General features: G+C 42.3%; 1 protein-coding gene across 1 annotated transcript; it reads left to right on the top strand.

The window, feature by feature from the left end:
* Positions 1–1,841: 1,841 nt before the first annotated feature.
* LOC135243725 (neurogenic differentiation factor 2-like) lies at positions 1,842–9,551 on the top strand. The gene is made up of 2 exons (XM_064315723.1): positions 1,842–1,933; positions 4,712–9,551. The coding sequence occupies exon 2, from the start codon at positions 4,719–4,721 to the stop codon at positions 5,799–5,801; it is 1,083 nt and encodes a 360-aa protein (XP_064171793.1). The 5' UTR covers positions 1,842–1,933; positions 4,712–4,718; the 3' UTR covers positions 5,802–9,551.
* The last annotated feature ends 10,698 nt before the right edge of the window (positions 9,552–20,249 follow it).

Genomic DNA, 20,249 nt, shown 5'->3' with positions numbered 1-20,249 from the left:
TAAACGCACTCACATATACTCACACACAAGAATACACACATACAAAGACACACTCACATATGCGCGCATGTGCGCGCGCACACACACCCTGCATGCTTAAGAACACCTGCATACACAGGCACACAAACAGTCGGAGAGGAACACCCACTGACTGTTGAATGTATTATACATGAATGCAAACACATACGTGTAGTCCCATTCATAAACGGCTAAATCCATTAAAGCAAGACAAAGTATAAAGCCTCTGTTCCATCACTGAGCAATCGCCCATGTTTCCGCTCACCGAACAATGGGAGCAGCCCCTGACCGCGCGAACACACGCTTGACCCCGGTTTAAACGGAGTTTCCGCTTGCATCGCCAGCGTCACCTTTCGCCCCGAGCCGTGCAGCCGGGTTAAATTATACTCTCCCCTGCCGGTTTTCCGTTGGCAAGGCGACCAAAGTGCGGTAAAGCACCCCACCGCGCGACCGAGGCACGGTGCAGACAGCAGATTAGCCGACGCCGGAGCCTTTGAGTCTGGCGGGATGTTGACGCAGTGCCATGGAAGAGGGCCCACCGCTGTCACTGGGGATTGCCGGATTATGGTCTCTGCTGGTGCGGTGTGGTAGCAGACGTGTCACGATCGTCGCAGCCGCGATACCACCGGTGGCATTGGGTTGTGTATCACAGGTCCAGCTGCCTACGGGTTGCTGCTATGGCCACAGCTTAGTGATACATGAGAGGCACACAGCCTTAGTTTAGGTGCCATTCTTTCTTGAAAGGGATCTCTATGATGGCACCTTCAGTTTATCTGTGGGGAATGGCACTGTCATGTGGTTGCTGTTATTTTGATGCCCAGATAAGAGCTGAAGTGGCCTAGCCTGGCCTGTTGGAACATCAGTAAGTACGCTACGTTCTACCATTCTGTGCGGCTCTGTTAGCACATAACGCTGCCCGCCACTGCCTAATAATGCACCGTCTAAGACTTTTTGGCACCGGTGCCAGCTCGTGCGCCGCCCCTCTGTGCCCCAGTGCTTCAGCGAGACCCGCAGCAACGTGCACCTGGGTCCCTCGCGCTCGCTGTGCAGGCAGGCTGGCGTCGCCTGCAAAACGCCCCCAGCGTCGCGCTCCGAAAACACCAGCGCCGCGACCCGCGCGCGAGCACCTCATTCATCTCCCAGCCTATCTGTCCGATCGATGCATTCATACACTAGTCTATTTAGCTACTTAATAATCTACCAATCTGTTCATCTGTTTATTTCTCTATCGAAATCACCTCGGCATTTCAGCGCCTTTATAGCTATCCCATAAATTCTGTTAAAATTCAATTGGTTTGCGTTGCTTCTCTCGTCACACACAACACAATATTTCTTTATTTAGTGAGATAAATAAGTAAATGAGGAAATAAATAAATAATGTTCGCTTGTGTTCTCGAGGCTTAAAGATGGCACAACACCATACTCCGTCCTCTTTTTATATCCCTACCCTTTTCCCAATTGCTTTCATGACCCTTCTGTGAAATGAAAAAAGAGTCTACATACAACGGCCACGTACAATAACTGTTTTTTTTTTCTTTGAATGAAACCATTTTTGCCCTTCGTTTGCTTCTGTTTCTCTCTTTCCCTCGTATTCTTTCTCTTTCTCTCTTTCTGGCTGTGAGCGCGAGCGAAGTGACAGATGGCGAGTCCCTCTTCCCTCGGGAAGGCAATCTCTCCGAATGCAGGCGCATGTCAATCACCGGCTCTCATGTGATGGCTCTTGCCAGTGACGTGCCAACCATATGGCCTGGCATCATAGCTGGTATGTAACCCTGCCTGGTAGCGATGCCACACTGTCTCAGCGCGCGCGGATTGCACTCCCAAACAGACAGCCGCACCTATAGGAGTCTTCGCTCGAGGTCCCTGAAGATGGTTTAATCACTAACGCCTTCACCCCTGAAGAGCTCCCGCGGAGGTAAGTTGGATTATAAATAAATCGACAAATGATGAGGGAAAATCAGCAAAATCCGATAATGCAAATGCGATTTTAGACGAACTGTCCTCCAACATATTTGCATCTATATGCAAAGAATGAGCGCGTGTTTATTTGATTGCACCGAATGATTAATTTCTGGAAAGTATCGCTGATTTTACGTTTGGCTCCTTGTCTCGTTCCGTTATTTCCAATTCGCCCTTCAAGTTTTACACAGACAGGAGACGCGATTTGCATGCCCCGCACTGCCTTTCTTAACAGGCGTACAATCTAATATGTCATGCTTTCTTGGCTCAGGAAACTGATAGCCAGCAAAGACGAGGCGATTGATACCACCGGATGTCTGAAGATGAGGACATTTTAGCTCTGTCCTTTCTTTTTCTTGGTTTTTAAAAAATATTTTTTTTTATCTCACTCTATCGCAAGGTATAAGCAATTAGTACCTCTTTGGCAGAAATTATTAGATGTAACGGAGGAGCAACGAAACAAGCCCGCGTTTGGTCGGGCTGCTCAGTGCTAGAGAGAAAAGAGATTAATTAAATCGCTTCTTTCACTTCGGCATTAATTTCCCTGTTGGCGATTCTTGTTTTGGTACAGAATAACGATTTATTGATAACGGCATTTGCGCATATATCTTGGAGATACAATACACCGTGGATTCACTGCTGTTCCTATTAAGGAAAGGGGTATCTAATAGCGAAACGATTTGCTTGTTTATAAAGTACCGTGCGTTGTATATTTTTCTTTGACCGATAAGGCAATTCACTGGTCCTAATCCTGTCATTTCACAAGAGCTAAGCGGTACCTTTATAGTGGCGCTTTGAGGAAAAATTGCATTATTTTAATTATGTTTGATATGCATATTTAACGAGACATAAAGGATTTTCATATTATATTACTGAACTGAAAGCTTTCTGAAATTGCCAAGCGGTGCATATTGAGCGTGTGCAATCAATTTGCTTGTAAAGTACATGGTTTGCTAATTAAAAGTTTTTTTTTCCGTTTCAACTGAGCAAACCTCATGTGCCCTAAATTTAAAAACTAGATTTTGCCCCTGGCATACCCCCGAGGCAAGGGGCGCTCTGTTCTGTACCACACTGATTTCGTTCTACAAACAAAACTCACAACCACCTTTGCATTTCAATGGAAATGTAACGGTTTACGTGGAATATATGCAGAAGGACATTCCAAATAATCTGTTCATTTATAAATTGTTACAGCATTACAATACTTGTTTGAACAAATGTTTCATTTATTAAATATCAATGGTGGTGCTCTATAAAGTATTAATACATGATACAAAATGTGTCTGCGAGTGTGTGTGTGTGTGTGTAAAGCATACACAAACTCATGCTGTGAATGGGAAACACTCAATTCACCACATCGTTCCCACGGATACTTTAAAATTATTGGGATTGCAAAGAATGAAAATCTATTTTAAATTTCGCGCAGCATTTTCCTGAGAACACGGTTATATACAATTATTATTTTTATATAAATTATATATTTTATTATTTGTTGTTGTTGTTGTTTATTACATCTTACAAAACATGCTTTGTAAAATAGTGGAATCATGGTGAATAATGACCTTTTAGAATTTTAGCAGATTTGTAGATTTACAAAATATAATATATAATGTATTAACCCTGACGCTGAATATTCAGACGTGCATTCCAAAAGTCCCTGAAGTATTCATGAAGTAAAGGATGAAGTAAAGTGAAGTATGAAGTTAAATATCACCTGGAGAGAGATATGTTGCCACAGCCGAGATTTGGCGGCATGAGGGGAAGTAGGCCTCGCGCTTCCTCAGGTGTTACTTGGGCGATTGCCTGGCGACTGCAGGTGCGTAGAGTACGTGAAATCAAAACAAACGCACTAGAAAATGGACGGCCACTATGCCATTTTTTTCATTTTGTCCCTTTTCAACATAAACATCGCCAACCACCCATACGACTTTCACCAACACGAATATAACAGATTAACAAAATAACAAGACGTGTGTGGTATTTATAGCCGAATAATGTTTTATCTGTGTGGTGAACACAATGAGTAGTAGACGGTGGTTTAACTGAGGTGTACTGGAATGCAGCCAGGTTTGGGGGAGACGGTCGGAAGGCGTGTGCGTGAGTGCGTACGCGCGTGTGGGAAGGGGGGCAACTTCACACAGACCCCCACGGGATCTGTAATGGGGCGCGCGCCACGGAGACCCGCTGTGAGGGGGCACAGGAGGGCACGTGGCAGACAGCGGGGAATTAAGATGGGGACCCGTCTGGCTACGTCTGTCGCAATGCTACGAATAAAAAAAATTCTGTGTTCTTGATAGATTTTGTGTTTAAAACTATTTTAATTCAATCAACAATCACGTTCATCATGTACAGTGACACCATTCCCTTCCTCTTTAACCATCACGATGTGACTAATCAATTTGATCACAGCGTTTTTCCAATCTTGTTCACACATTTATATTTGATTTAATCACAGGCAAACTAGCTAAACAAGGCTATGAAAACATAAGGGATGCAATTTCGAAAAGTGATTATACAGTTATCTTCAGAATAATTTATCTGACCAAAATAAAGGGAGATATTATTGTTGTTATTTTTAAATAGGGAATTGTTCTAACTCTGTATTGATGAAAACACGCAATAATTTCTGAATTAAAAAAAAAAAAAAACCACTGAAACTGTCATGAGACTGCAACCTCCGGGCGTATTAACAATTTCTTCTCTCATTTTTTTTTTTTGTGTGTGTGTATTCCAGAGCCGTTATGTTGACGAGGCTATTCAGCGACCCCTCTCTCTTGCCTGACGTACAGAAATACGCAGGTTGGGCGGATGACAGTGAAAGTGAAGACTCCAAGACCAAGGACGATGAGCAGGACCACTGCCGCCTGGGCGAGGACGACTTGGAAGACGGGGAGCTAGGGGGGGTTAGCAGTCGCGCCCACTCAGAAACTGCTGCTGAGGACGACGAAGACGATGACGGCGAGGAAGAGGATGGGGAGGACGATATGGAAGGAGACAGACCCAAAAAGCGTGGTCCGAAGAAGCGTAAAATGACACCGGCGCGTTTGGAACGTTCCAAGGTGCGACGTCAGAAGGCCAACGCGCGAGAGAGAACGCGCATGCACGACTTAAACTCAGCGCTCGATAACCTGCGCAAAGTCGTTCCCTGCTATTCTAAAACCCAAAAGCTCTCCAAGATAGAGACTCTGCGATTGGCTAAGAACTACATATGGGCTCTCTCTGAGATCCTTCGCTCCGGGAAAAGACCAGACTTGGTAGCCTACGTGCAGACCCTATGTAAAGGCCTCTCCCAACCTACTACCAATCTCGTGGCTGGTTGTCTGCAGCTAAACTCCCGGAACTTCTTAACTGAACAGTGTCAAGATGGGGGCCGTTTCCACGGACCCAACTCCTTCTCCATGCACCCCTATCCGTATCAGTGCCCGCGCCTGTCCAGCCCGCAGTGTCAGTCCGGCTCTAACTCGCATTCCTTAAGGACCCACGGGTACTGTTCCGCGTATGACTCGCTATACACAGGGAGTGCCTCACCCGAATACAACAGCCCAGAGTACGAGGGACCCCTAAGCCCGCCCGTGTGTATCAACGGAAACTTTTCTCTAAAACAGGACTCCGCCTCGCCGGACGCCGAGAAAAGCTATCATTACTCTATGCACTACTCGGCTCTGCCCAGTTCTCGACCGGCCGCTGCCCACAATCTCGTGTTCGGGTCGTCAGGAGTGCGAGGCGGCGTCCACTCCGAAAACGTCCTGCCTTACCACGACATGCACTTACACCACGACAGGCCACCTGTGTACGAAGAACTGAATGCCTTTTTTCACAACTGAGAAACCAGCAGACCCCCATGCTATACCCCTATTTGTCTCATTTCCAATAACGACCGGCCAGCGTGTGTTCTTATTATAGACCTGGTGCACTGTACTGTCATTCCAAACCCGTTAGGCTACTTGCACCACTGGACATTTAAAGCTGATATAACATATAACGATTGAGGGAGAAATCCCCCGCGATAAGATTCCGTTTTCTTTTCTTTTTTGGTTATACAGTATTTTGTCAATCCCAAATAATAACAGTGTGAAAAAGTTGCATTGTGTCAACGACGATGTAGCGCCCTATATTCAAATGAGCGAAGCAGATATTTAAAACAGATTCAAATATTACGTTAAAATAACAGAAAACACGTATGAATTATTTTCTTCGTTTCTAATAATCACTCATTTTAAAATCTCGTGATGTTTATGAATGGCACGTGCCATTTCAACAGTGATTGGAGAACCAGTAGCAAGTTCATGACAAAAGGCGCATTCACCAAGACAACAAATAAAGCAATAATATAAATTACTGTTACATCTATGCAAGATATGTAAAAGGGTTTAAGTTGCTAAGAATCTACTGACGGACCAAGCACATGCTATTTTGCAATGTCAAATTTTCCCAAACCCTTTATCCAACAAGGAAAATCGCACACAACAAGGTATATCAATGTTTTGAAGAGGGAAAATACCCATTGAGTTCATGTTTGTCAATCCTAAGCATTCCATGGAAATTAATGAATTGTACTGCACAGTGTGAGTACTTTTCCGCTTTTGATTCGAAGTCGTTGAAGTATTTCTTATAATTGCACACATCACGCAGTGATATTTGTTCGGTGGGGGGCCATAATTTACGGCCATAACATATCTTGCAATTTAGTTTTTTTTAATCACGCAAAAACGTGACTGGGTGTGTTTGTTTTATGTAGGCTACTTCACCAATCGCATTGTACATATTTCAATGTAATTCAGATTTACATCTAAATATTTTATAAATGCCAACTTATGACACGGCGTTCTCTAACATATTGACTCTCAGCTGTAGCGTGGATAGGTTCGTGTCCTATTCACGTGTGTACACATGCCAATACACTTATGTTCACTTGGCGTTCAAATCTGGGATGATAGTTTACCGTCACAGACCGTCTGTCATTTACAACAGTGTTGGGTTCATGCGCTATTTTCTGTCGTCGGAATTTGACATCGAGTGTTAACATTTATATGATTGTGACACGAGACATGAGAATTACATCCCAAACTAGATGTATTGGCAAAGTGACCAAAAGAAAACAGCAAATCCTTAAAGCATGCTCTACAGAAAATTCAACCGTCGATAAAATGCATTTTGTCAGAGCAAATAAATTTTGAGATAAGTTCATTCTGTTTTATTACACGGGAATGTACAGATTGGCACACTAGCTGCGCGGTCCTATTTGAATAAAGACGGATTCTGATTATTGTAACGTCTTACCACGTTAATTCTTGCACAAATGAAACCCGGTGGAGGAACCGACACCGCGAGGCAGGATGACAACCAGCCAAAACTGTTATAAGACGCCCAAACGAAAGTTTTCCAAGTCCCCAAAATAGGATTATTATTATTATTATTATTATTCTTATTATTATTATCACAAAATGTTTGTGTAAAACTTGCACGTTAGACATTAAATTATCAATAGTTATATAATTTATAAGTTGACACACACAGCTTTGTCTTAGTCGTTGGTACGAACTAAGAAGTCGATTTTACTTTTGTCAGTGAAGCAATCACGAAAACATTTCGAAACATATAGTCAATTCCATTTAATAACAACTGCACCTAGTCCATATTAAGTGTACTTCATACATTTCTGAAATAACAGGCTAAAAATAAAAGTATCTTTCAAAGCAAAGATTCCACATTCGACTGAATTGTAAATACCGTTTGATATTTCCCAAAAACATAAAATTGCTTTCAGCGTACTCTCTTTTAATCCCCTGTGTTTTCTCAGTGCCTGAAAAAAACGCGCCCGTGTCAGACCAGAAACGTTTCATGTCTTCATTTTTCGCCTTTTCAACTTTCATACGTCAGTTTGAAGGCCATTATTATTATTATTATTATTATTATTATTATTATTGACAATCAGACCTTGCATGCTAAATAATGTTGAGGAAGCCGTATATTATGATACAGTTGTCCAAGTGGGTCTCACTCAGTTAACAGGCCTACGCCAGGTGAGGAAGAAGAAACGCCGGAAGACTTTGCGTTGGATTCAGAGCATTGAGTGATGCCAAAGTAGGCTAATTGCTCGTGTGACTGGATTACTGGAGCTGCAGTAAGGAAACATTATGGGAAAAAAATAGGACAAAATACGTTTAGATTCATTGGACGGTGTGGTGAATCAATGTGTGAGCACCGTGGCTAGTGTTTACGATTTTTATTGTGCAGAGGAACGTGGTACTTCCAAAAGGAAACCAAACAAGCCTGAACTGACCCTGAAATGAAATGGACCACTCGGGGCTTCCGAACCGGGTAGAGCGCCGAAAGGTTTCTGCACCTGAATACGTTTGCCAGAATTGCTGGGAATTACCAAAGGGTCTTTGTGAAATTCGAAAAAAGAGAGAAACGATTTCGGCTCAGCTGTGTGGTTCTTATGAACAGACATTATGAAGATGAAGAACAAGAACAAGTGTTTTGGAATATATGTGTTTTTGTAAGGCTGAAGTTCAACCATCCAACATACCTGCACGTGCAGGTTCTGTTCCCATTCTGTGTGTTCAGCGCGCAGCAAGTTCACTGTACCTTTGAGCGCGTGCCAGAACATTCTTGGCTTCAAAGGTGGATTGGAATCAAACTAACACTCGGGTCGCTATACACGGGAGAGAAATTAATGGGCTTTGTAAATATATGCTGTTTTTTGGGGGGAAAAGAATGAAATATCCGCCAGTCTCTTTTTGATTGGGTATTTTTAGAAAAGTTCAGAATCACTGGGGCTTGAGTGCGGCAGTAAGACTGAATCATTATAGACATTGCACACGACATACATATGGATCCACAACGGAATGTCTCCAGCATTTATATAAAGGAAACAAAGAGCACCGCAAATATTTACATCAGACATTTATTCCTCGGAATATTCCGCCATGTTGACATAGGTGGACAATATATTGTGTGGACACAGATAAGAATTCAGTTGCCATTAAGAGTTTAAATATTTCTTGAAATTACTGCAAATAACCATTTATTAATCTGAATGTACTACAAGATTTTTGTGGTGCTGGGGTATTTCATATTTCAAACAACATTTTTATGTATTTGATTTGGTTAAATAGCACTTTAAAACCCCCAATATATTTCACTGCCGTTAACGACAGAGGGTGTTGGCAAAGACGAAGCCATCTCTTTCAGGATTGAATAATTTCTTTTTTTCATGCACAGTATTCTTTATATTTTAAATATTTGTCTCTGTCTCCGTAAATTTTGTTCGCATTTGTTTATTATTTTAATTTCCATATTCTCGCACAACGTAGGTTATGTGTAAATGTATTTCTTGCTAATTTAAAAAATGCACATGCACCAATCCAGCAAACAAGTATTTATTCCTCAACGACTTTTTCTGACAGCTTAAACTGTGAAAGATGTTTTTTGGGGGCTACAACTCTTTGTATGAAGGGAACATTTCTTTAGCATAAATGGTGTTTCAAAAAAAAAATTGATTTAATGTTTGAGTATTTTGTGCTCCGTGTAAATGAATGCATTTCTTCAATAAATATCCATAATTTATATACACTTCGCAATATGCCGTCATTTCTTTTTCAGCAAATGAGAAAGGGGCAGAGTATCCAATTTGCCAAAACGTTGTGATCATGAATTATGAATATTGTTGAATGAAAAGCAATTTAAATATATTCAGTTTAATATCTGCGCATATTTAACTATTGCCACACCTATACCTATGTGGACTATTGATGCAGAGTCTGTGATTGTGTTAACCTGCATATGCGACCAAGCCAACAAAAGAAAAAAAAATATGTCGCAAATTTAATGTTTAACAATCGGATTATAATAAAGTTCGCAACGGTTTTAATGTTCGATGAATATTATTTTTTGCATGATAGCACTCTGGTTATGTTTAGTGAGCAATAAGACTGAAAATAAAAAAATAAAAAAACTGTATATGAAATGACTGTGTTGAAGAGCTCTGTCAGGTCCAAAAAAATTAGAAGTGAGCTCTCGTGTAATTAAAAGCCACAAGTAATAAACAAATAATAATTTACCCAGGTAAGGACTTTGGTTGACTTTTGAGCTTGAATATTGACTAAAAAAATTATTCTTTTTTAAATTCATATAAATGTATGGACTCAACTGTAGCTGAATGGTTTTTATTTTTTCCTATTTTCATTTTTGCGGCATTAAAAATCCAAGATAGTATCATTAAAGTTGTATAAATAACGTGGACCACACATCATGTAGCGTAAATGTCCACTTCAAATGACAAACGGCCCTGTATAGTTAAAAAAAACAAAACTCGATGAGTTCAGAGGAATGACGCAGCTGCGTTTTATATAAGGTCGTTGATTTTAGCAAGTTGGCACATTTTACGCCCACGGGTTAGTTAACGTGAGAAATCAGAAAAACAAATAAACACAAATAATTCAATGAATGACCTTGAAATATTTCTTTAAGTAAAACAATTCTGATGCAGAAGGCCCACCTTTAAGCGAACAGGCCATACGTGGGATTAATGACAATATGATCGAATATGATGAAGATGATGAAAAGGTTGTTTACAAAATGACTTTATTAAATCTAATTTTAAAGACAACACCAACATTTATTTTACAATTAAAATATACTGATGCATTCTTTAAGATAATTTAAGTAAATACGAATGGATCACTCGATAATAACAGCATTTAAAAAATGTACCTAAGTATCGGCTACAAAAATAAAGTAAAGCAAAAATATATTTTGTAGAACCATAATTTCTATAAACTTCACAAAAAAAGAAGTGCTAATAATATTTGACATACCACGCCTTCTTTAAAATATAATTCGAACATTACAATCGCCCGCTATATAAACTCTACTGAGGTCCAATTTGTAAATTCCACTGACAAGTGTTATTTTTTCTACAAAACACAAACATAATTTTGATAAAAACACACTCATTCACACACGCACGTACACACACACACGTTTTAAGAGCCTTGCGGACACTTACAACACGAAGGACAGCAGTTGTCCTCCACACGTCCCCAGAGCCCGGATGAACCGTTGCCACCTCGACTCGGTTTGGAGCGTTGCCCCGGGACCCATATGGTCTGCAAACTGCCCAGGGTGTTATTAGCAGCGGACTGTCCGGCAGGGGACGGAATTGTATTTATTTTTGCTTTGATTTGAAAAGATATCATTTCAATTTCACCACCAATAAGTGTCCAAATTCACGTTATTTGTTAACTGACAACATATCGTCTACTTGGTAACACAGGACTGCTATTTTAGTGCTAAATATTTATCTGTAAATGAAATCATAATTTGAACAACCGCTCAGAGAAATATCATACAATAGACGTGGGGAATATTGATGAATGCAAACATAAAAAGGACTACTGCGTTTCGAAGTTAGACGCGACATGTATAGTCCTATATTAGACCCAAGCTATATTAGCTTGGGTCTATTATAGACTACAGTATAGATTACGTTAACAATTACATTTTTAGTAATGCAATTTGTAATTAGTACGAGGTTACAAGTAATCTGTCTAACATTGAGTATTTAAGTCTTGTTTTCCTGTTTGATTAAAATTAATGACTATCGAGTTTGAATTTACACCCTGTTGCAAAAGGTATCATCCTGGCCAAAGAGACCACAAAAGCGTCACCCCTGTAGAATAAACCGGTAGCCTATGTGATATGTGCATAGACTGTTTCCTCAACAATCCTTAAATTTCAATCGATCGTTTCGATTTGCACCTTCGTTCCAATAATTCAGCTCATTTCAAATATATAAAGCCATATTTAGTTGTCCGTTGCAACAGCATACATAACAGCATAGCCAATACAATCATATTTGTTTATTTTACTATTTTTATTTAATACAATTAAATGATGGTAAAATAAGTCAGAATGTAATGTAATAGAGTGCAACGCTGGAGGTAAGGCCCCCCTTCACTGGCGTTAAGACTGATTCTCAGAAGGCTCAAGAAGGCGCCAGCATCGAGACGGGCCTTGTGGCCCAGGCCCTGTGGACGGGCAGTGCGCGAGACTGCAGCGCTGCAGTGTGAAGTTCATAGTTTGGGGTTTTCTGTTGTGGCGTCCTTGTACACGCGCGCGAGACTTTGATTTAACAAAATGCCTGGAAAAAAAGTCGGTAACAGCTAACGTTCAGAAAATAATTTATAAATGTCTCTCCGAAACTTTTACAAGCGTCGTTAGGAAAAAAAAAAAGTTTCAGACAGTAGTTGGGAATTGAAGCGCAGGCGGTGGGGCGGGGATAAAGCAAGTCTGTGGACAAGGCGAAGGCGCATCTATCAAAATATACCCCCATCCGGAATGAGGTGCGCGGTTTCCAGAGGCGGAAGTTGGCAGCGTTGGGTGGCGAACGTTGCCAAGTTGCTTAATGTCTCTGCACCAACACGCGCTCTGGAGCAGACACTGCGTGCCAGCTCACCCAGCCAAAGTGGCGCTGTTGGGAGGAGCCTGTATTTCTTTCCTAATTCAGGGGCATCTGTTCATTATCCTCCAGATTTAAAGGAGACGAGCTTCTGTGCCCCCCCGCCCCAATTCACCAGAAAGCGTTCCTCACACGAGACGGACATAAGTGCAATATTTGTGATTTGGCTAAATTGCAGTGCGGAGCAAAACACAGTTATAGTATTGTCGGGGCCATCGCCCGTTTTCATAAATATTTGTATTATTGCTTGTCGAGATCACTTGTTATTAGTTATGATACTGCTATTATGGCAGTAAGTTATTGAATATTGAGGGCATGGACATCGCGTGAGTAAACATCGCATTTTCGGCCATTTATTGCAGAAAAGTAATTTATTGCAGAAGCAAAGAAAGAAAAGCTTCAGCTGACGTTTCAGAACCGTGGAGAGCTCCGTGTGGTCTCAAGCTGTCCTCTAACCCGCCAGACGCCGAAGACTCTCAAGTATTGTATACAGGCATCAACGGCCAATAACGTAATGTTTCATGCACAGTCCGTACGGTAACAGTGGTTGGCTGAATCACAAGGGCATTATACAAAGTGGCGACAATGAATCAACTGTGAGGTTTCAAGCGTAAAAGTCTGTCCAACACATAGCCTAACTATTCATATCTCAGACCAGAATGACTTTAACATGGAGTGAAGTGGGTAATTGTTCCATAATAGTATGCTACATGTATCTATTCATCCATTCTTTACTTATTTTAAGCATTTATGTAGCTATTCGTAAATCTGCCCATTTGAGTAATAACTGAGTAATACAATATAATGAATAATAAATGTAGCATCATCATGCAAAAAACGAAGCAGCACGATGGTTTAGGAGGTATCCAAAAGCTATTTTTATAAGGCTTCTTCTAATAATCACATGCTTTTGTACAACATTTAAGAGTTATTATATTTTAAAAGAACGTTACAAGACATACCCACCTTCTGCACTGTAGTAGCCTACGTACGGACAGAGAATCATATGTAAGCATTGTCCTTCGTGTTAATAAGCACGAGTACTTGCCGTGGAACTACTACAAATCCACTACCACTCGTAGGTTAATAGCAGTCAGAAACACAAGATTAATTTTAACATTGGAATGTTTTGAATGTTTCTGTAACTGGAGAAGTTTTCAAATCTCACACAAGTCCTTATATGTTCTCTCGTGTTTCAGAAAAAGGTGATAAATTGGTGAATGTATCTCGCTGTTTAAATTAGCGGGCCCACTCTTTTCTTAGCAAAGTAGCTCATATGAATGGATGGGAACAGTTCGTAGGAGGTAACAGTTATGAAAGTGCGATTGTGAAAATGTCAAGACTAAGTATTTTCCCACTTAACTGGTGTTAATTGCAGATTAAACGGCCATTAATTGTGGCATCAAATATTGGAAAGTATTAAACAACCAATGGAATATTAAATCATAATATTAAATCATAATAAACAGTTAAAAAGTAAGGATCTTCCAGACAGCATAGTCTACAGTTTGACAAGAGTAGGCATAATTCCAAATGTGGGATCTGCGTTTGTTCAGTCAACTAAATTAGAGCGTTTGCACTCGAAATACGATATATCATAATAGGCTACTACTAATAATACGCATCAGTAATTATAAAAGCAGTAATACCAACTGGGCGGTAAGCCTTAAAACGCAGTCCGTAGGGCAGTCACGTCTCCACCCAAATATAATTTCCTCCCCTGCCCTGCGGTCTTGGATTCGATTTCCCGCTATGGCCCTGGATGTACAGTGAGCCTCTGCATTACTTCGAGCTGAATAAAATACAGAGCAATTTAAGATATAATAATAAAAGCGGTGCCAAGATGATGACATACATTTGAAAATCATGCAACAATTAAGTTAATACTAATATTACAAAAAGCAAACTATTAACCTGTTGAGCAGCCATGTGCTTTTCTAGTTAATCTTGATGAGATTTTCTTATCTCGATATAGCTCTCTAAACACGCACGCGAAGCCTTTTGTTTTCATAAAACTAACGAAACGCACGCAGATGTAAACCTGAACAGGCAAGAAACGGCTCGTGGCCAGTGAATGACGGACAAGAACATAATTATGTATTGCTATTAAAACAATTTACTGGTTATATATATTGATTGAATGTTCAAAATATTAAGACACGTCCAATAAAACAGTTGACAGAATGTATTATCTTATGTTAAACTTCATAAACGGATAATATAATTCCCCCGCACGCAGCAGACCACCAAAGACCTCCCAAGACACAGCAATGTAACACAGCCCAGCAAAAACAAACACAATCTCTCTCTCTGTCTCTCTCTCTCTCTCCATAGTTTTACAGAGGTCGAAAATGACAAATGGTTACTCATAGTACTAACCATCTTATAAGGTTCTCTCCTAGTAAATTGGCAAATAGTACATGAATAATAAAAATAAAACAAAGAAATGTAAAAAATAATTAAGTTAATACATATGCATTACAATAACAATAATAAGAATAATAATGATAATAATAATAATAGCAGTAGTAGCATTGTTATTATTATTATTATTATATTATTATTATTATTATTATTATTATTATAATTATTATAATAATTATTATTATATTTAATGGTAAAGCAACTGGGGGGGGGCAGGTATTTAAATTTTGGCATAAATTCTTTTCTTTCCTGCTGAAACATTGATGCATCTCGCTCCTGCTGAAACCTGAACGCATCTCGCGGTACCTGGCGGGAGCGAGCTTGCAGTTTGCCTGTCTGAGGCGACCTTAGCACCTGGCGGGGGCGAGCAGCAACCGGCAGTCTCAGTCCGTGCCAGACTGGTCCCTGGCTACTCTACATCCGCCCACGGCCAAGCTGCCCGATTCCATCGGCACTCCCCCCCACAACCCCTAGTTCCATTACTGCAGCCGTGCAGCCAAGGGCAAGCTGGTCGCGAGTCGCGGGCGAGGCAAGGTGGCTGAAACGGTGAATCTGCCGCTGATGCGGCCGAATGGCGCGACGGGGGGGAGCGGCGGGGGCCGGGGCAGAGAGGGGGCGCTCTCCGCACTGAGCCAGGGCATGGCGTGGCAGAGCACTGCCCGGCAAAAGCACAGCCCTTCACTACAGACATGCACCCTGCAGAAGCACAGCCTCAATGCAACATCATGCGAGCACAGCCTCACTCACCTGCAGAAGCACAGCCCTCATGTACAACATCACCCTGCAGAAGCACAGCCCTCATGCACAACATCACCCTGCAGAAGCACAGCCCTCAATGACAACATCACCCTGCAGAAGCACAAGCCCTCAATGCACAACATCACCCTGCAGAGCACACCCTCAATGTACAACATCACCCTGCAGAAGCACAGCCCTCATGACAACATCACCCTGCAGAAGCACACCCTCAATGCACAACATCACCCTGCAGAAGCACAGCCCTCAATGTACAACATCACCCTGCAGAAGCACAGCCCTCAATGTACAACATCACCCTGCAGAAGCACAGCCCTCTGTACAACATCACCCTGCAGAAGCACAGCCCTCAATGTACAACATCACCCTGCAGAAGCACAGCCCTCAATGCACAATATCACTCAGCAGAAGCACAGCCCTCAATGCACAACATCACCCTGCAGAAGCACAGCCCTCAATGCACAACATACCCGAGAGAGCCCTCATGCACAACTACGCTACAGCCCTCAATGTACAACATCACTCTGCAGAAGCACATCCCTCAATGTACAACATCACTCAGCAGAAGCACAGCCCTCAATGCACAATATCACTCAGCAGAAGCACATCCCTCAATGTACAACATCACCCTGCAGAAGCACATCCCTCAATGTACAACATCACCCAGCAGAAGCACCACCCTCAATGTACAACATCACCCTGCAGAAGCACATCCCTCAATGTACAACATCACCCAGCAGAAGCACCACCCTCAATGCACAACATCACCCTGCAGAAGCACAGCCCTCAATGCACAACATCACCCTGCAGAAGCACAGCCCTCAATGTACAACATCACCCAGCAGAAGCACCGCCCTCAATGTACAACATCACCCTGCAGAAGCACATCCCTCAATGTACAACATCACCCTGCAGAAGCACAGCCCTCTGTACATCACCAGAGCAGAATATACTGCTCACATAAAATTGAACCCTGACTGATGTTCCTTTTTCACACTGCCCGTTTCTACGGAGACAAAAAAGCAGCGTAGCCTTTGTAGTTCGTCAGCCTCACGGCGAATCGGATTTTGCCCACGAGTGTAAATTGGTGACCATATGTCAAGCATACATTGTTTCATTTGTCCTATTAAGGGGAAAGTTTGGCCGAGCGAGGGCTGCTTCGGTGGCTCTTACAGACAGCTGTCGGCGGGAGCGGAGGCATTTATGTAAATGCCAGGCCGGAGAGTCCTGCGCTCTGACACGGGCCCGGTTTATGAGGTTAAGTGCGTGCGTGTGCAGAGGGGGTGTAGAGGTTGTTGCCGGTCTGCACAGATGGTGCGTGTGAATTGGAGGGTATGCGTGTGTGTGGCGGGGGAGGGGGGGGGGGGGGTTGGGGGCTCCGATGACATCACGGTCACATGGGCAGAGGTAACTGGACCCGTATTGGCCGGTTTGCGGCGCGGCGGGGCGGGCGGGGTCCCAGCTGGACCTGTCAGATGGCATCGAGTCCGGCTCCCCGCTCGTCCTCGCCAATCGCTTCATCCACCCCTCCCTTTCTTCCCCTGCTTCCTCAATCGCTATACTGCTGGTCTGCTACAGCCGGTAGATCACACTGGGCCCAAAACACCACCCAGATCACATGATCATACTAGGAATAAAAGAACACCCTGATCACATGATCGCACTTGGAATGAAAGATCACCCAGATCACATGATCACACTGTGGGAACAAAACACCAGCCAGAACACATGATCATACTTGGAATGAAAGAACACCCAGATCACATGATCGCACTTGGAAAGAAAGAACACCCAGATCACATGATCGCACTTGGAAAGAAAGACCACCCAGATCACATGATCACACTGGGAAGAAAACACCAGCCAGATCACATGGCCACACTGGGCGCAGTGCAACATTTTCAGTACCGCATCAAAGTTTTTCACCTGACTCACAGGGTTTTACCTGCAAGACACAAACAGGAACCAGACATGTGCATTTGGAAAGGAGGGTACTTTCCCCTGTGACTAACCTGGCACGGAAAAGTGTTGAATAAATGATAAAGTCACATGATCTTGGCCTGTGTTCTGTGCAACTATGATCACAGATCCAAAATACCAGTTTTATCAAATATATACACAGAGAGACATAGAGACTGCACCTGCATATAAATATAGAGACACTCCACTTGTATATACACAGAGACAGACTACTACGGCATAGACACAGAGACTGCACCTGTATATACAAACATTGACAGACAGACTACACCTGTATATACACACAGAGACAGACTACACCTGCATATACACAGTGACAGACTACACCTGCATATACACACACAGCGACAGACAGAGTACACCTGTATATACATACAGTCAGACTACACCTACATATACACAGAGTCTACACCTGCATATACACAGTAACAGAGAGACTATACCTATATATGCACACAGAGAGACTACACCTGCATATACACACAGAGACAGACTACACCTGCATATACACAGAGACAGACTACACCTGTATATATACACAGAGACAGACTACACCTGTATATACACACAGAGACAGACTACACACAGACAGAAAGACTACACCTGCACACACACACACAGCGACAGACAGAGTACACCTGTATATACACACAGAGACAGACTACACCTGCATATACACACAGAGACAGACTACACCTGTATATACACACAGAGACAGACTACACCTGTATATACACACAGAGACAGAGTACACCTGCATATACACACAGAGACAGACTACACCTGCATATACACACAGAGACAGACTACACCTGTATATACACACAGAGACAGACTACACCTGCATATATACACAGAGACAGACTACACATGTATATACACACAGAGACAGACTACCCCTGCATATACACACAGAGACAGACTACACCTGCATATACACACAGTGACAGAGAGACTATACCTATATATGCACACAGAGAGACTACACCTGCATATACACAGAGACAGACTACACCTGTATATATACACAGAGACAGACTACACCTGCATATACACACAGAGACAGACTACACACAGACAGAAAGACTACACCTGCACACACACACACAGCGACAGACAGAGTACACCTGTATATACACACAGAGACAGACTACACCTGCATATACACACAGAGACAGACTACACCTGCATATACACACAGAGACAGACTACACCTGTATATACACACAGAGACAGACTACACCTGTATATACACACAGAGACAGACTACACCTGCATATACACACAGAGACAGAGCTACACCTGTATATACACACAGAGACAGACTACACCTGCATATACACACAGAGACAGACTACACCTGCATATACACACAGAGAGAGACTACACCTGTATATACACACAGAGACCACACCTGAACATTTAATGGAGTATATTGAAATCACTCTGGTTAAAAGATGGGAAGCAACATGTATTACATATGAAATGCATACATGCAAATACATATTTCAACTACACGCATTTAAAACACGTCCATTCATGTCAAATGCCCCATTCTTTCCAGCAGTCTCCAGGGCAGAACAGACTGAGCTGGCAGCACAACCAGAGCATATGCCAAGCAAGGGGACACGTAGAAGTGTGTGTGTATATGTGTGTGTGCGGGGGGGGGGGGGGGTGGGGGGTGTGTGGTGTGTGTGTGTGTGTGTGTGGGGGGTATGGGTGCGTGTGTGCATGTGTTCATGTACTTACTGTACTAACTCATGTGTATGGTACACATTTGTAAGTGCAGGTAGATGTGTGTGTGCGTGTGTGAGCATCTGTGTGTGTGTGTGTGTGTGTGTGTGTGTGTGCATGTACTTACTGTGCTAACTCGTGTACTGTACACATTTGTACATGTAGGCAGATGTGTGTGTGTGTGTGTGTGTTCTTTGTTTATAGGTGCAAATTTGAAGGAATAGGTAGGGATATGCTTGTGTGTGTGTGTGCATGTACTTACTGTGCTAACGTGTGTATTGTACACATTTGTACATGTAGACAAATATGTGTGTGTGTGTGTTCTATGTTCATAGGTGTGAATTTGAAGGCATAGGCAGGGATATGCTTGTGTGTGTGTGCATGTACTTGTGATTTGCTGCTGGCTGTATCTTTGCGCCATGTGTATGTGTGTGTGAAGGAGGGAAGGGGGAGACGTGTGTGTGTGTGTGTGTGTGTGTGGGGGGGGGGGGGGGTGTTTAGTGTGCGTTTAAATTCAGTGACATCTGCTCATTACAACTGGAATATGTTTATTTTTATACAGCCAGCAACAACCAGAGATAAAGTAGCATCACTGGGACACATATCAGCCTATCTGAGGCAGTACACCAAATTAAATATTTAAAGCAAGGGAAAGAAAGAGAGAATGAGAGAAAGAAAGAAATAAAGTATACTGTATGTGGAAAAACAAGCAACGCCAAAGGAATATTGACTTGAATAGAGAGTAAGCCAAGTGAATAGGAAAAAAAAGGTGCACAATTGATTAAAAGGAGAAAGTGCATCCAAAACCAAACAGAACAGAAATAAATTATTACTGAAAGAACATACATATGTTTGATACACCTGGACGGGGGAATATGCAATCTGTACATTGCAGTCTGCATTACATTACATC

Source organism: Anguilla rostrata, chromosome 17, assembly GCF_018555375.3.
Source record: "Anguilla rostrata isolate EN2019 chromosome 17, ASM1855537v3, whole genome shotgun sequence".
NCBI classification, from domain to species: domain Eukaryota; kingdom Metazoa; phylum Chordata; class Actinopteri; order Anguilliformes; family Anguillidae; genus Anguilla; species Anguilla rostrata.
Note: the sequence above shows the minus strand (reverse complement) of the source record. Positions and strands in the feature narration are given on the sequence as shown.

What these genes read in the sequence shown, in the direction of transcription:
- LOC135243725 (XM_064315723.1), top strand. Translation starts at nt 4,719, where the DNA reads ATGTTGACGAGGCTATTCAGCGACCCCTCTCTCTTGCCTGACGTACAG.